The following is an 18174-nucleotide window of genomic DNA, read 5'->3' as shown; positions in this document are numbered from 1 at the left end:
GTTTTCGTACAATAAGTCAAGAATGCTTTCACCAACTTGCAAGAAATTGTGGTGAATTGTTTATATCTATTGACATGAGCTCCCTTTCGATTTTTATAAATTTAAAATTTTACATTTCTGAGTTACAGGGTTTTATTCATAAAAAAAGGGGGGATTTTCCAGTTTTCAGACAAAAACTCAAAAATTCTTTCAGCAATTTGTATGAAACTTTGGTGAATTGTTTGTATGTATTGATGTAAGCTCCCTTTAGAATTTTATAAATTTTACATTTTACATTTCTGAGTTATGGGGTTTTATAGCTATAAATACGTTACCATCATAAATTCTGAGTGTAACCCCAATTGCGTCATAGGTCAGATGGAAAATCCCGACTAAAAATAAACGTACTCTCACTGGTCCGGACATATACCCCTGTTTGCCCATATTCTCCCATTCAATTTCCATCTGCGACATCGGTCACACGTGCAAATATATACAGATTCAACAGAGAAGTGTTTAGTTGTTTGTAAAGTTTTTGAATAGCTTAATTGCTTTTCATATTGTGTATATTATTGGAAATTTATTCCCTTGTTTAGTTTGAATTTCTAAACAAATTATTTGTGTTTTTTTGACTAAAGTAAATTTTATTATGGACTTTAATTTGAATAGTCCGTATGTAAATATTCCTGGTTCGGACTATCTCTTAGATGGGTCACTACCTTTAAGTCCCCCCCAAACTACCAGTACAATGACCGGAGTTTCGACAACGGTGTCTGGTAATGCTACCTATCCGACCCTTTCACAAGGTTCGGCCATGCATTTTGGGGGGGTACCTACGTCAACTTCGGTGACTCATACTTTATCTAGGCCTGTTAATTCATCGGGTACTATTAGTTCTGTCCCAGGTACAGCTATGGGCTTGAACTTGCCAGGTTCTAGACCCCCATTATCCTATTGTGGGTATATGCTTCCCAACTCGGGCACACAACCTTTACCCTCATGGTCTCAGCCACCTTGGCCACAGTCTTACCCTTATGGTGGGTTTATGCCAAACCAACCTGGTTTTTGGCCTTATAGGGACAATTTCTATGGTCCCCCTTCTGGGGTAGCTACTGCACCACCTTTAGCTCCTGCTCCACCCGTAGCAGTATCTTTGACTCCTGCAGTAGCTCCTTCTACCACCGTACCTGACTCTCGAGCTCAATCTTCTAGCTCTTCTCATGGTACTCAGGGTTCTGATCATGCATCATCTTTGGATGGTTTTCAGAAGTTGCTTTTGGACTTTGGTGAGTCTTTCAAGGCTGAATTTAGTACTCTATCCAGTCGTATGTCTCTACTGGAGAATAGAGTTTCTTCTCATCAACCTTCTCCAGCTAAGTCTGTAGAATGTGATGAGAGGGAGGATGACGAGCTTTCTGTTTCCCCTGGGAGTCATGAAAGGGCTTTCCTCACTGATGAGGATGTTGAAAGTTCTTCTTCTCCCAAGGTATCGAAGACGGCCCCTGAGCCTTCTTCTAAGTCAGCTCAACAACCTCCCACCAAGGAGACTGAGGATCCTCCATCCTTGAAGGATCTTAGGGATAAGGTGTATACCTTGATGAGGGATGAAGCACATATCCCTTTTGCCTCTCCTTCCAAGCCGAAGAAACCTTCTTCAACTTTTGAAGCTTCCTGTGGTATTTCTCAGGATACTGTGACTTCTCACAATTCTTTTCCTGAATCTGGCCATATGGCATTTGCTTTACAATTTATTAATGAAGGTATCGCTAATTCTGCTAGTGAAAAGGTTGCTAATAACAATATCTCTGGATTTGGAATGTCATCCTTTTCTGATCAGGTTAAGTACAAGGATTTTGATATCTTTGATTCTTCACTGGGTAGACTTGTTCCCAGTTGTGACAAATCTATGTCATCTTTATTGGGAAAAAAGCCAGTAGATGGTCTTCGTCTCACTCAACCTGTTTGGTCAAAGACTGAGAATCTCCTTCATAGTGCTTCTCAAGTTCTTGGCACAGCCGAACATTTTCTAGCTGCAACCGGACATTTGCTTAACAGCGAAGATTCGGTTGTTCCAGCAGAAGTACGATCCTTCTTACTTCAACTGGATAAAGCTCTAGGTTCATCTCAGTTGCTTTTAATGGGTTCTATTGCTAATTGCACCCTATCTAAAAGAGCAGAGTTTCTTGAAAACATTTCTGTTGCTGAGCCTTTGAAAGATTCTTTACTGAAATCTCCACTTACTGACAAGATGTTTGGTTTACCCTTACAGCGGGTTCAAGAGGAACTCAGCAAAAACCCTCCTCCAGTCAAAGTTAGTGTACAAGTTACTAATGGCAAGAGGTCGGTTAATGCTACATCTAGTTCTACTAGTACTTCTGCTTCAGGTGGTCCTCCTTCTTCTGCTAAGAAAAGGAAGAATAACTACGGCAAACCGCAGAACAAACCCAATAACTCCGGAAAAAGCTCAGGTAAGCCTTCTGGTGGTTTTAAGGGTCCCAAGAAATCTGGGTCTAGTACCTAGGTTCTTGCCCCCTCGTACGTTATTGACAGCTTCCCCAGGGGAAAATTTACAAGAAGTTCCTCAAAAATCAATACCAGTAGGGGGGAGGTTAAGTTTTTTCCTAAATCAGTGGAAGAAAATTACCTCAGACTGTTATGTGCTGTCAATAATTCGAGGGGGATTAACACTTCAGTTCAAGAACCCACCTCCTCTGTCTGCAGTTCCGATAAGTTTGTCTCATACTCAAGACCCAGTCAAGTATCAACTTCTATCAGTAGAAGTGGACACAATGTTACAAAAATCTGCAATAGAGGAGGTGTCGCTCTTAACTCTGTCTCCGGGATTTTATTCCCGTCTTTTTCTGGTTCCAAAGAAGACTGGAGGAATGAGGCCGGTCATAGACCTATCTATTCTGAACAACTTTCTTATTGTTCCCCATTTCAAAATGGAAACCAACAGATCAATCAGGGCTTCAATCCTTCCAGGAATGTGGACTACTTCTCTGGATCTTTCAGATGCTTATTTCCACATTCCCATTTCCCATACTTACAGGAAATACCTTCGCTTCGTTTGGAACAACAAAGTTTTCCAGTTCAAGGCTCTCCCTTTTGGCCTGTCTACAGCCCCTTTGGCTTTTACCAAAATCATGCAGGCAGCTATAGCTCACCTACATTCCCTGTCTATTCAGATTCATTCCTACCTGGACGATTCCCTTCTCAAGGAATTTTGCCCAATCAAATTGAGGGTTCAGACAGATTTGGTCATCAATTGTTTTCTGTCCCTAGGCTTCCTAATCTCTTGGAAAAAGTCAGAGATAATTCCTTCTCAAGACTTTGTTTTCCTGGGAGAACATTTCCTAACCAGTGTAGGCCTAGTCCTCCCACCAGAGAAAAAATTTACAAAACTATGTCAGAAAATACATTTATTCCTGACGGTTCAATCAGTCACAGCACGTCAATTCTTGCAACTTCTGGGTCTATTGAACTCACTGGCAGATGTAATTCCATTGGGACGACTTCACATTCGTCCGCTTCAGTTTTATCTGCACAAGTTATGGATTCCAGCTTCACAAGAATGGGAAGCATTGATTCCAATCACTCAGCCTTTATTTCCACACCTTCAATGGTGGTTAGTACGGGAAAATGTAATGAGGGGCCTATGTCTGTCCCCTCAAGTTCCCAGTCTAACATTATTCACAGATGCCTCCACCCTCGGTTGGGGAGCATATCTGGAGGGGCTTACAATCTCGGGAGTCTGGAATCCAGATCTTTTGGAAGAGCATATCAATGTATTGGAAATGAAAGCAGTTCTGTTTGCACTGAATCATTTCCAAATGTCTCTAAAGAACCAGTCTGTCATTCTGGCCACGGACAACACAACAGTTGTAGCTTATCTCAAGAATCAGGGAGGAACTCATTCACCTTCTCTTTATCAGATAGCCAGAGACATTCTCCTTCTGTGTTTTCAACTCCAGGTTCATCTAGTGGTGAGACATATTGCGGGGCACCTCAATATTCTAGCCGACACTCTATCCAGATCCCTTGCTCCAGTAAACACGGAGTGGGAACTACTTCAAGTAGTTTTCAAAGCTGTGACTCTTCATTGGGGGTCACCTCAGATAGATCTGTTTGCGACCAGTCTCAATCACAAACTTCTAACATTTGTGTCTCCGGTTCCAGATCCAAAATCTTTTGCGGTAGACGCAATGAGCCTATCTTGGAAAGGAATGTTCGGGTACGCCTTCCCTCCTTTCAGGTTTCTCTCCCCAGTACTTCAGAAAATAGCAGGGGAAAATTGCAAGATCATAGTTATTGCTCCAGCATGGCCGAAACAGTCTTGGTTTCCAGACCTTCTGCGCCTATCATGTGCTTGTCCTCTAGTTCTACCTCTGAGACCAGACCTTCTGTCTCAAATCAAGGGCAAGGTTCTTTATCAAAATCCAGAAAAACTTCATCTACACGCCTGGCTTCTCTCAGGGTTAGCCTCAGAAAGAGAGGTTTTTCTGAAGGAGCAACCAAGCATCTCACAAAGTCTGTCAGAGACTCCACTAGCATTGTCTATGATGCAAAATGGTCAATCTTCTCAGATTGGTGTAGTGAGCGGGAAATTGATCCTTTCCAAGTCACTGTACAACAATTAGCAGACTTTCTAGTTTTTCTTTTTGAATCCAAAGGATTATGTCCCTCTACTATTAAGGGATATAGATCAGCTATTTCAAGAACTATTCATATTTCTGGTGGCCCAGATTTTGGAAACAATGAGCATATTTCTCTTTTGGTTCGTAGTTTTAGTCTTGAAAGACCAAGACAAAAAACTTTAGTTCCTAAGTGGGACCTTGGACTAGTTTTATCCTTTTTAAAACTTCCTCCTTTTGAACCAGCAGAAACAATAGATTTAAGGTTTCTTTCCTATAAATGCTGTTTTCTTTTAGCTTTGGCTTCTGGACGGAGAAGGAGTGAAATCCATGCCTTCTCTATTTCTGATGCTTGCCTTCGATTTAACAGGGATAAATCTTCTGTTACTCTTTTAACGGATCCTGCTTTTTTGGCAAAGAATCAGATTCCAGATAAGGGTGCAGAATCAGTCGTGATTCCTGCACTCCCTAGCGATTCTATTTCTGTACTTTTATGTCCAGTAAGAATCCTTTCTATTTATCTGGATAGAACGAGTAGTTTACGTTCTGTTTCTAACTCAAGACTCTTTATTCCTATTAAAAAAGGAATCTCAGATCTTTCTGTTAAAACTATTTCTACTTGGATATGCAAATGCATATCTTTAGCTTATGGTTCTTCTAAGTCAGAACTTTTAAATAGTTTTAATGTTAAAGCTCATGATGTTAGGGGTATCTCTACATCCTGGGCTCTGTTTAACAGTGCATCTTTAGAAGAGGTACTGTCTGCAGGTTTCTGGAGAAATGAGAACTCTTTTATATCTCATTACCTCCAATCTATGGCTACTTTTGCCGAGAGTTTATACTCTCTTGGACCTATAGTTTCAGCACAAAGATTGAACTTTCCTCCTGTTTCTTCTGTTACAGGGGATTCAGCTTTACGTTAGATTCTGTTACTCAGAATTTATGATGGTAACGTATTTATAGCTATAAAATATTCAAATTTTAAAGTAAATTTGGATTTTATTAGATAAATACTTACCATCATAAATTATAGGTCCCACCCACCTCCCCTTCATCCCCTTTCCCTACGTTTCTGTCTTGAGGAAATTGAATGGGAGAATATGGGCAAACAGGGGTATATGTCCGGACCAGTGAGAGTACGTTTATTTTTAGTCGGGATTTTCCATCTGACCTATGACGCAATTGGGGTTACACTCAGAATTTATGATGGTAAGTATTTATCTAATAAAATCCAAATTTACTTTAAAATTTGAATATTTTATTCATTAAAAAAGGGGTGATTTTCCAGTTTTCTGACAATACATTGTTGTAAATCAAAAATGCTGTCACCAATTCTCATGAAACTTTGGTGAATTGTTTATATCTTTTGATGTAAGCTCCCTTTTTATTTCCATAAATTTCTAATATGACATTGAGAATTAATTGAACTTTAGTTGTTTATAGTCTGACAACAGATTTACTAAGTATTGGGGACTATTGCACAACAGCAAGAAATCTTTAATTGAATATAAATTCAATTCATATAACCAATTTCAAGTTCTTTGACTACATTTATTCAGAAACCTATAATATGTCAAATATTTAATTACAATCCAAATTCAGACCTGAATCAAGCTTGAATATTGTGTCCATTTTTGCCCCAACTGTTCAGGGTTGGACCTCTGCAGGCGTATCTAGCTGCGCTCAGCGAAGCAGTTTATTGTGTTTTGGTCTGTTTTACTTCAACTATAAGCAATAGATCAACTATATTTGATGTATGGAAGGATTGTAAGGTGTATATGTCTGTCTGGCAGGTATCATCTGACCTTGACTTCATTTTCATGGTTCATTGGTCAATGTTAAGTTTTCATGGTTAAGTTTGTTTCTTAGATACTATAAGCAATAGGTCAGCTATATTTAATGCCTAAATTGACTGTAAGGTGTACATGTCTCTCTGGCATGGTTCATCTGACCTTCACCTCATTTTCATGGTTCATTGGTCAATGTTAAGTTTTCTTGTTTAAGACTGTTTCTTTGAAACAATAAGCAATAGGTCAACTATTTTTGGTTTATTGAATGATTGTAAGGTGTACATGTATTTCTCGTTTGGTTTATCTGACCTTGACCTCATTTTCTTGGATCATGTTAAGTTTATGTGTTACTTGTAGTAAAGCTTTGTATTTAGGACTATCAACATAAAATCAATGGTTAGTAAAGAAGGCGAGACATTTTAGCATGTGCACTCTTGTTAATGTTGTCTTAGTTCAGTCTGGTTATTTTATGCTTGAGCGCACTTGTCTTCCATGTCCATATCAGCACACACAAGAAACAACCTCATAGTTTTTTTTGTCGAGCCTGCCACTTTTGTCCCAGAAAGCTCGACATAGTGATCCGGCGGCAGTGGTGGAGGCGTTAGCTAACTTCTTAAAAGCTTTATATTTTCCAAGGTGGAAGACCTGGATGCTTCATACTTTGTATATAGATGCCTTATGTTATGAAGTTTCCGTCTGTCATATGTCCATTGTCCTTGACCTCATTTTCATGGTTCAGTGCACGTGACTACTTGAAAAAAAAGTTAAGATTTTTTGCAATGTTAATTTCTCTCTTATTATGAGTAATAGGATAACTATATTTAATATGTGTGTACCTTGCAAGTTCATCATGCCCGTCAGACAGTTTTCATCTGACTACGATCTCATTTCATGGATCAGTGAACAAGGTTAAGTTTTTGTGGTCAAGTCCATATATCAGATACTATAAGCAATAGGTCGTCTATATTTGGTGTATGGAATTATTTTAAGGTGTACATGTCCAACTGGCAGGTGTCATGTGACCTTGACATCATTTTCATGGTTCAGAGGTTAAAGTTAAGTTTTTGTGTTTTGGTCTTTTTTTCTAATACTATATGCAATAGGTCAACTATATTTGGTGTATGGAAATATTTTACAATGTACATGTCAGTCTGGCAGGTTTTATTTGACCTTGACCTCATTTTCACGGTTCATTGCTCAGTGTTAAGTTTTTGTGATTTGGTCTGTTTTTCTTAAACTATAACCAATATGTCAACTATATTTGTTGTATGAAATGATTGTAAGGTGTATATGTCTGTCTGAAAGGTATCTATGACCTTGACCTCATTTTCATAGTTCATTGGTCAATGTTAAGATTTCCTGGTTAAGTTTGTTTCTTAGATACTATAAGCAAAAGGTCAACTATATTTAATGCATAGATTGATTGTAAGGTGTACATGTTTGTCTGGCATGGTTCATCTGACCTTGACCTTCTTTTCATGGTTCATTGGTCAATGTTTAGTTTTCCTGTTTAAGTCTGTTTCTTAGAAACTATATTTGGTGTATTGAATGATTGTAAGGTGTACATGTATTTCCGGTTTAGTTTATCTGACCTTGACCTCATTTTCTTGGATCATGTTAAGTTTAAGTGATACTTTTAGTAAAGCTTTATATTTAGGACTATCAACATAAAGTCAATGGTCAGTAAAGAAGACGAGACATTTCAGCATGTGCACTCTTGTTTTAATTTAACATGTAGGGCTAATTCATGATAGCATTGCCTTTAAGATGTTTTGTCACATGGCTGTCTGATTTAAAATTTAGTGTGGTTGTTCCTATTATCATGCCATTATTTTGATGATATATTTTTCCAGATGTAAGAGCCCTTCAAAACTACTTGCATTTGTATGATAATATTTGTGAACTGTGACAACTCCTCTTGGTGTTTTATTCAATAGCTCTCACATTTGATAAATTGTTTGGACACAATGTTACATGTTATTGGGGATCGTCACAGTGGATACAGGCTCATCTTCCCTGTCAGTGTTTTATATCTCCTGAACCATTAGGTGAAGGGGATATGGGGAACAGAAGGGATTATGAACCATTTCCCCAGTGAAGACCAAAAAACAATATATTATACTGGAGTGTCCTGATTGCAACATTTATTACCATTCTCATCTGCCTTTTTGTTCACAGGGGTATACGGGCTCATATACCCTTTCAAGGTAACCAATCAAATTGCAGGTTAAGCCATATATTTCACTCCAGTATTATATATATATACCGGGTAACTGAGCAAATCTTTCCTCAAATTAATGTAACGATTTTACCAGATAAGAATTTACCTTTTAAATGCAGCTTCTCTTAAGTGTGTTTTGTCTAATAGTAGCTCATATATTTTGGCAAATATTTGTTTAAATGTGTACATGTATTTAATTATAACAGTATAATGTCAGTTTTTGTGATTAACAGATTTTTCAAGAAGTGTGGCCTTTAACAAATGTTATATCCCTTTAGAATACAAAACGTTGAAGACATCTCTGAACTCTTGTGACTGACTTTACTCAGTCTTTTAACATTTACCCGTTAAGATATAAATCTTTCATAGTTTTTTAGGGTACCTCTACTTTTTTCAATATCTTACAATTCTTTGACATTTGGATGCAATACCTCTATTTTTATATTACTTACTTTATTGATAGATCTGCTGTAACTGACGAGGAAGAAGAAGACAGTGCTGAATCTTCTACTGATGAAGAAGAGGAAGTTAATGTACCTCAAGGAAGTGAAGAAAGGTTCATATTTATTTTTTTTATTTGAATTTCATTCTTTACATTAAATTTTAGGATTGTGCATTATATTCATATTAAAAAATTAAAAAATGAAGGGAAAAGGATCATTTCCTGAGATCATTATGTCCATAATTTTTGAAATTTAATATAAAGAAAGAAATTAATAACAAGTACTAATCACTACTAGCTGTTTCTGTGTAATAACTTATGAACTGTTCAAAAAATCCTTTTCATATTTTAATTTGTTGTTTATTTAATAAATGTAAGAAAAAAAGCAGATATGCTGTCATTTTGACACGCTCTTGTTACATCTGCAATAACTGTCAAATAAAGCAAATCTAATGTAGCATTTTTCAGTTAAGTTTGTTATCCAGAGGATAATATTGATTTGTTGTTATGTTAATCACAGGACTAACTTTTAATAATGCTAGACTACTGATATAGATCAGTTCATCAAACTGCTGTTTTCACCTTTCATTGTCTGACACATAAATTTCTGTTGCATTTTTCTCAGCATATACCACTCATAGAAATCCTGAAATTTGGTATTTGATGCATTTTCAGATTCATCAGTCATCAAAGTTCCTGTTTACCGAATACTTATATATTTTAACACATAAGGGACATAGATATGAAATTTTTGTCGCATTTTTCTATGAAACTACAAATAAGAGCTTCTCCTAAAATTGGTTATCAGGCTTCATGAGAACATGTTTTACTGTGTGATGTGTTTTCTTATTCTTTGTTCTTCGACTTCCTGTTTACCTAATACTTACATCTGTATCAATAGTAAGCAATAGCTTATAGTTTCACTTGCAGCTTTATCATTTTTATTTTTGTATTATCTTTAATAATCAATTCTATATTTGTAGTGGAGCATCAAGTGGTGGTAAACGTAGATTTATGAGGTATTTAAAGAAGATCACAGATTCCAAGTATTTTCAGTCAGCTACAGATATGAAGTATGTGAAGAAAGCAATGGAGGAAGTATCCAATACACCTTTGGTTCTTACAGTAGAGTTACGGTTCCTGTCGGGAGTATTAGCTATCAACATTCCTCCCCCACCTACTGACAGAGTATGGTATGTTTTGAATGTGTATGTGCATGTGTGTTTTTCACTGAACTGATCATCTTGTCAGTGAATATAGAAGAGCAGAGATGGAATTTCAATGTTTTTAAAAACTCTGATCCTATTTAAAACTGAATAAATGAATCAAATGTGGCAGCCATGAAAATGTTATTTTTTTAACTGTCATATGTAAATAGTTTCCAATGTTTTTCTTATTTGCTTCCTCACACATATAAAGCTGTATGAACTCAACCAGTTCCTGAAGGTTTTGCATCACTGTCTGTGCCTGAAAAGATTTTTTACATAAAATGCAAGAAAATACTTACATGTGTCACATTACCAGAACAGGAGAGTCCAAGTGGCATGGTTAAGAAAGGGGATAGTAAGAAATATTGAGAATTATTTATGATTATTGATAATTTTGATTTTACTCAAATTGAAAGCATCTCATAGTTTTAATTTATTTTTCTATAAAATATGAGATGAATTTTTCAATATTTGAATTGTAATACATCAAATTTCTAATTATTTTAAAGGTATGGATTTAGAGGAAACCCAAAATTAACTTTAGTTGCCAAACCAAAAGTTGGCGAGAGGAGAGTTACTGTCTCACACATTACAGAATTTATAGAGAAAAAATTATCTGTTGAATTTCAGGTTAGTTACTTTAACTATTGGTTAACAAGTTATGATTGTAGAAGTCATCAAATATAAATATTGATTTAAATTTTTTGAAATTAGAATATATAAGTTAGCTGTTTAATTCGAGATTACAACTAAGACATTGACATGAAATTTCTATGCGAATCTAAAAACTAACAATTGTTATTAACAGTGAATTATAATTCTAATTGAAGATCTGTCAGTGAGAAAACAGTATCAAAAGTTCAAAACTAACAACTTTTAAAAAAGATAAAAGAATTAGTATTCAACATCAGCATATATTTTATAACTATATGTCTTCATCATTGACACTAAAACTAGATGGTCTGTATTATCAACTTAAATCTCTATTATTCAATACAGTTTTTAGGAAAATAATAAAATACATAACACAAATAGAGAAAAAAAATACATATGTATGAAGATCTCCTGTGGATTCATTGATTTTTGTGGATACCAATTTTTCGTGGATTGAGGAAAAAAATCGTTTTTTCATGGATACTTGATTTCGTAGTTTTGACAAAATCTATACGTAATCTTTTAGAAAATATGTACTTCGAGGTTTACCTATACCCACGAAATCCACGAAAATTGGTATCCTATGAACAATAACTAATCCTCAGTAATCAGTGAAATTATATTGCTGTAAAAAGTAAGTGCAATTGGTTACTTTTTTAATATTAAGAGTGTGAATGTTGATTTTTGCAGCGAGTCCTGGTCATGCCAAACCTAGACGATTTAGTTATGCCATTGCTATTCCCAGAATATGATACTGACACAGTGCCTGTTGTTCCCAAGCCTCCTTCTACTGCATCCCTGTCATCACAATCTAGTTCTCCTGTGTAATAATGTCAGCAATATTGTCACAGCAGTGCCTAAATTCAGTGATCAGCGCCATTTATGTTACCATGGAAATCCCAAGCTTAATGCACAAACAACATATTGACTGCAGCTTCCTAGTGTTTGTTATTGCAGTGCTTTTGTAGTATCTAAATATTGTTAACTGCTGAGTAGCTTTTTTACAATTATTTATAAAATTTAACATCTTCTTCAAATATCAAAAACATCAACCTTAGAATTTCATTTTAGTGCAGTACTTTCATTAGGCAGAAAATGATAACTGTCGTTCTTTGGATCTGCACGTTTATGAATTTTTTTAAATATTTTAAACTAGAAACTTTAAACTTGAGTGTTTTTATTTAGGAACTAAAAATGTAAACTATGCCAAGGTCAAAGTTTACCTGTGTTTATTGAATGAAACTTTAACAATATTTTAAAAGCAGAAGGGACATTTTAGGGGCCTACTTGGATATGTAATTCACTGAAAATAAAAATAAAATTTGTAATACCATTATCTACCACAGTTTTTTAATAGACTCAAACTTAAAAAAAAATATGAACTGTGAATTGATGAGCAAATTCAACTGAAATCCAAAGGAGATTTACCAAAAAAAAAAGGAGTATCGGTAGGTGTAATTAGGTCCCTAATTGGCCCCCAATACTAAGTCAAACATTTTAAGATGAAAAATTTTTCAAGTTGGTGCAAAGACATGTGTGAAAGGGAAAGAAAGTTATAATTGTTGAATTTTTCTCGTAAAACATTGACATTTTCATCACAAATAGGCCAAAATTAGAGGTTTTAGATAGGTTGACAAAACTGTCTGAATTTCAACTACATTTAGACCTAGAAAAAAGACAGAGCAACAGTCTAAATATTCAACGAAGATATAACAATTATTTGTTACATACAAGTTTTGTTAAAAGGCCAAATTTTGTATGTGCCTATCCAAAGTTAGGAGCCTGTCATGTGGTGGTTTTCATTGGTCGGTTTCAAGCTGTAGATTTTGTGGTTTTACATTTTGTCATGTTGGACCCTTTTATAGCTTAATATACAGTATGGGTTTTGCTTATTGTTGAAGGCTATATGAAGAGCTATGGTTGCTTCCATCCATTGGGTCTTTGGTGGATAGTTTTGGGCAATCATTATTTCTGTTGAAATAACTATACATAAGCTTCAGATGAAACTTTCTAGTTGCAATAGAACTAAATAAGTTAATACTGTGTTAAGTTTGGCTCTAAGCTTAATGAAATAGCATTTCTAGTAACTTGCTAATGTGATATCATTCTAACTTATATATATATCTTGGGCAAGGTAAACTATTTCCCTAAAACTGTAAAATTATGAATATATCCTTTGTCATTTTGAAGGTAAAAATAAAAAAAGTTCTCAAGGCTTAACTTTTGATTATTCAAATAATCAGACAAGATAAGCCTTTATATCATCTTTAAATAGACATTTAAAACATATTTTGAAACAAAAAAAAAATGTAAAAGACTTGTTTGGTATTTGATTATTCTAATGAAATCGTGTGAGCTTTTTCATGACATTGCATTTAAAAAAAAAATCATGTACATGTATGTGTATATGCATTTATTTTTTTAAAGTGGTTTTCTAAGAAAATATGTACTCCAGGGAATATGATAAATCACAGTATATGTGTTAAGGCATATCTATTTTGTTGAATGTCATCTTGAAACACACAATTTTCTTACTAAAAATGGTGCACAAAAAGAACTAGAGGTGATTATAAATAATTGAATGTATTTTAGCATTATGTGATTCATAATAATTGTCACCATCTGTTAATATCCTTGACCCTTACTGAATAACAGCCTATAGTATTAAAACACATCTCACCATTGCATCCAAGATCAATTACAGTATCTGTTCATCATTATATAAATTGGTGCTTGGTTTTATTAAAGATTTTTACAAGTGTATGTGAATAAATTATTGATTTCATAAATCCTTATAATGATATTGAAACATCAAATAATAGATCATTTTACTGTAATACATATTGGAAGTGCATTTATAGACAGAATGGAACAATCTACACAATTTACCTTTTACCTCTCTTTTGTGCAATTTGTATTAGCATTGGCTCATCTCATTTCCATGGAGATTATTTGGCCCTGCCCCCCAAGTCATGGTCTATTGACGTTGAAACTTTTGCTTAGTTTACATGTATTACTTTGTGATTAGGTCAGTTTATGGGGAACCAATAGTGGTAGGTCAATGATATTTGGTATTCAGTTGTATAAGCATTGACATATCTCATTTCCACAGAGATTATTTGACCTGACCCCCTCAGTCATGGTCTATTGACTTTGAAACTTTTGCTTAGTTTACATGTATTAGTTTGTGATTAGGTCAGTTTATGGGGAACCACTAGTGGTAGGTCAATGATATTTGGTATGCAGTTGTATAAGCATTGGCATATCTCATTTCCACGGAGATTATTTGACCCCGCCTCCTTAGTCATGGTCTATTGACTTTGAAACTTTTGCTTAGTTTACATGTATTAGTTTGTGATTAGATCAGTCAAAGATGAACCACTAATGTAAAGTCAATGATATTTGGTATGCAAATGTATGGGCATTTGCAAGTCTCATTTCCATGGAGATTATATAGCTACACCCCTCATCAGGGTTCAGTGACTTTGAAACTTTACATAGTTTACAAGATAATGTTTGTGTTTAGGTTTGTTTAAAGGGAACGACTTATGATAAGTCAATGGTATTTGGTATGCAGTTGTATTAGTATTGGCACATCTCATTTCCATGGAGGTTGTTCAGCCCTGTACCTTCAGTCATGGTTTGTTGACTTTGAATATTTGCATTACTTACATGTAATTCAACATTTGCATTAACAAAATAACAAAATGACGAGACATATCTCTGTTTTAACAGTTTATCTTATACACTGCTGTTGGTGTGATATGAATTTTAAGTTTTATGATGTAGTTTGTTTTACCCTCAGTGTAATTCTTCTAGAAAATTTCCACTTTAAGAACCTAATTTGTTATTCGAGTTTATAATGTTATATTTGGTATAGGTTATCTGAACATTTATTAATGATTTTACTCATTTTAATACAAACATTTTATATAACAGGATTATTGTGAGAATATTTATGAAAATCGACTCAAGTAGAACATTGTACATTTTTAGCTTGCTAGAGCAAATCATATCTTTCCAGGAATATTAAATAAGAAATATGTGTGCAACATCCCTTTTATTATATCAGCATGCACATCAAAGTCTGACATTTAAATGTCTTTCTAATTTCCTCTGTTATCATTTTATCTCCCCATGAATTTTACCCTGTCTCTAAAGATGTTTAGTTTAAACAATATTTTATTTCAAAAGTGCACAATATACAATTATACAATATAAATTCTGGGATTCGGAAACAAGAATAAAGATGTTTGTACTCAAATATAATCCAAACCTTGAAAACAATGTTCCTTTGACAGTTTAATGTTTGTATCATATCAACATTATCTGTTGGAAAATGAAGCTATTTTGTAAATTAATTTTTCTTTATTGCTATGAATGGACTTGCATGTGAAATATAAGACTGGTACTATTTACATTTAATACAAAACACACAAAAAAAAGTGCTTCCATTTTTAAAAAATGAAGCTTTTTTGTAAATATATTTTACTGCAGAAGATACTTACCCCATCTACGCACATTTTCTGTCTCCTTTTGGAGTTCATCTAATTCCCTGAGTTATTGTTTTTAACTTGATTCTAATGTTAATGGGTTTGTGAGATCTGGATAGGTAGACTACTATTGCCTTCTAACAACTAAGCTACTTAAATCTTACAGTATTATTTTGATTTAATTAGCTAGTTATTGTTTTGTTTTATAGAAAACTTTTGTTTTTCCAAACATGGATGACCAAGTTCTCCCAACCTTTGTACAGTATCTGCCAAAAGGTTCCCATGGTAATGAATATACAGAAGTTGACCAAAAACACTCTCAGACATAGAACAATGTTGACCATTTTATTGATAGAAAATAAGTATGATATGCTAAACTTACAGATACAACAAAAATTTGTCAATCAATTAACAAACACATTTTTTATAAATAAATTTTGGCATGATTGTTGGAAACTTTTTAAAAAATTTAAATAAAAACTGTTTCAATTAAAACTTGTCTCACACCAACCATAATATATTTCTGTACTTTAGTTTTCACTACTGATGAAAAATGTATAAATTTGTATGAAAAGACCTAAATATGATAAAAATGGACCACTATGGAGTAAGCTTTATTTTTAATTGGCCCCACTTGTTAACAATCAGTAGTTAAACAAACAGAGATAACCAAGTTTTACAATAAAAACAAGTTTTTAAAAGTCACTGACAACTGCAGAAAACTAGTTTGTGATATGAATGTTCAATGGGCTTTTATGTTATGCCTCAGTCTTTAAGTGGCCTGTGAATATATTTTAACTTATTTATATTAATTATGTTGAAGAAATATAACATACACATATTCCATTATATCATATAGTTTTACAAGTCAATCATTTCACCATTCAGAACTACAGCAGTTGTCAAGACTTTTGTGTTGTATCTGTGAATATTGAGCTGATTTTTTTGTGTGTAGCTGTGAAGTAATAAGTAACAGATCAACTTTGTGTTTCAGTTGATTGATATACCGTAATTGGCTGTGTATAGTCTGCAAATTCTTGTGAGATTTCACACCTGTACTTCGAAATGATACAATAATGAAAAAAGTCTTTAGATACTATAATTCTGTATGATACACACCCCTCTACCAATTATATGTCTTTGGTAAATAAAAGTGTGTTTAATACACGTCCTAATACAGTGCTTTTGAAGGAAAATGAGACTTTTCATATCTTACTTGTTTTTTCAGGGGGCGCTGATGTCACAGAGACATTTTATAATTTTTATTGTATCAGTTGCTCCTCTTTGTGCTAGGAGGCACACTAGGTCTTGATAAAATCATTACCTATTTGCAAAAAAGTAGTCTTTTTAAAGGAAAAATAATATGTCTATAAAACTGTCTGCATTTTCAAACAAACATAGTATTTAATTAAAAAATATAAATGCAGCTACAAGGTGTATACTTTAGTCATTCTTTGTTAACAGTAGTTATTATTTGTTATAATTTTTGTAAATATAAGTTGTATATTTTTTGTTCTGTTTAAATTATTTTGTTTGTTTTATATTCATGGAAGTGAATTTTTTTTTGTTGATTTTATATTTACAGTAGATAATAATCAATCAAAGTGATTTTTGTTGATTTTTTTATTTCATGACAAGGTAACAGGTGGGTATAATGTTATAGTTAAGAAATATATATATATATATACTTAAAACACGGATAATATAGCATTGATCTATTTTTAACAAAGTAGCATCATTAAGTAGATCAATTTATATTTTCAAAATTTATTTAAATAACAGTCTAATCAAATTAAATCCTTTAATTGCTCCTGTTCTGATATGTCACGTATCAAGGTATCAGAACGGTAGCAACTAAACATTTCAATTTTAATTAGATTGTTTAAATAATTAGTAGTTCTTTATTTTTTCCTTTTGCTTTTTTCATTTGAATAGAAATTTACCTACCTAAAACTAATAAATTTGTTACTGATTTTAAATCTGAAAGAAAGTAGATTTCATATTTTATATTTTTTCAGACCAATTTTCTTTACATGTAGAGAAAATATATTCCAATTACAAGACATCTCATAGAAAACTTAATTTTAGTATTATTTTCAAAAAGACACAGTACTGCTCATGACTTTGCCATATTTGTCTCATATTTGTTGTGATATCATACATGTATTATCAAAATATTGGCATTACTGACTAAAACTTTCTGTAAATGCAGTTTTGGCCTTTGTTAAGCTTTGTTTTGAGAATTGTGAGTGTATAAATGCAAGTCGATGGATCAGCATTGTATTATTGTTAACTATTATTTGTTGCTAATAATAAATTATATATTGTATAAAATTGTCTTATTGCTTACAAAATAAGTCAGCTAACAGTTGCTTGTGTGTGTGCTATAGTCCATTTTTAAATTAATGACTTAGTCTTCAATTCTAGAATTTGATTACAAAGGGAAACAACTCCTAGTTAGGACTAACTGTTGTCCCTGCCTATTAAAATGAAACGACATTAACATAGTGCATTTTTTGTGATCTAACAATTATGTATACTTTGTAAGTGCATCACACATTAATGATAGAAAGAGGATTGCAAAATAAATTCTTACATCATAGGTACATCAAAATATTTGTATGCGGTGTGTTTTGACAGAGAACATTCTGTCCTACAGAAGAGTCATCTCCCTTTGACCAAAAATCTAAAATTGGAAAGAGTGGGTAGTTTTAAAATGAAGTATTCAAATCAAGGACTTGAAAATTAGTCCT

At 33.7% G+C, this 18174-nt stretch overlaps 1 protein-coding gene across 1 annotated transcript in view; it reads left to right on the top strand.

Moving 5' to 3' along the window:
- Positions 1-12354, top strand: part of LOC127707872 (testis-expressed protein 2-like) — a 30638-nt gene extending 18284 nt beyond the window's left edge. Inside the window, exons 5-8 of the mRNA XM_052212619.1 lie at positions 9088-9180; positions 10050-10259; positions 10784-10904; positions 11619-12354. Coding sequence (XP_052068579.1) covers positions 9088-9180; positions 10050-10259; positions 10784-10904; positions 11619-11756 — 562 coding nt within the window. The 3' untranslated portion in view covers positions 11757-12354. The remainder of the gene's footprint in view (positions 1-9087; positions 9181-10049; positions 10260-10783; positions 10905-11618) is intronic.
- The last annotated feature ends 5820 nt before the right edge of the window (positions 12355-18174 follow it).

The sequence above is a fragment of the Mytilus californianus genome, unplaced genomic scaffold, assembly GCF_021869535.1.
Source record: "Mytilus californianus isolate M0D057914Y unplaced genomic scaffold, xbMytCali1.0.p SCAF_7, whole genome shotgun sequence".
In the NCBI taxonomy this organism is placed as follows: domain Eukaryota; kingdom Metazoa; phylum Mollusca; class Bivalvia; order Mytilida; family Mytilidae; genus Mytilus; species Mytilus californianus.
Note: the sequence above shows the minus strand (reverse complement) of the source record. Positions and strands in the feature narration are given on the sequence as shown.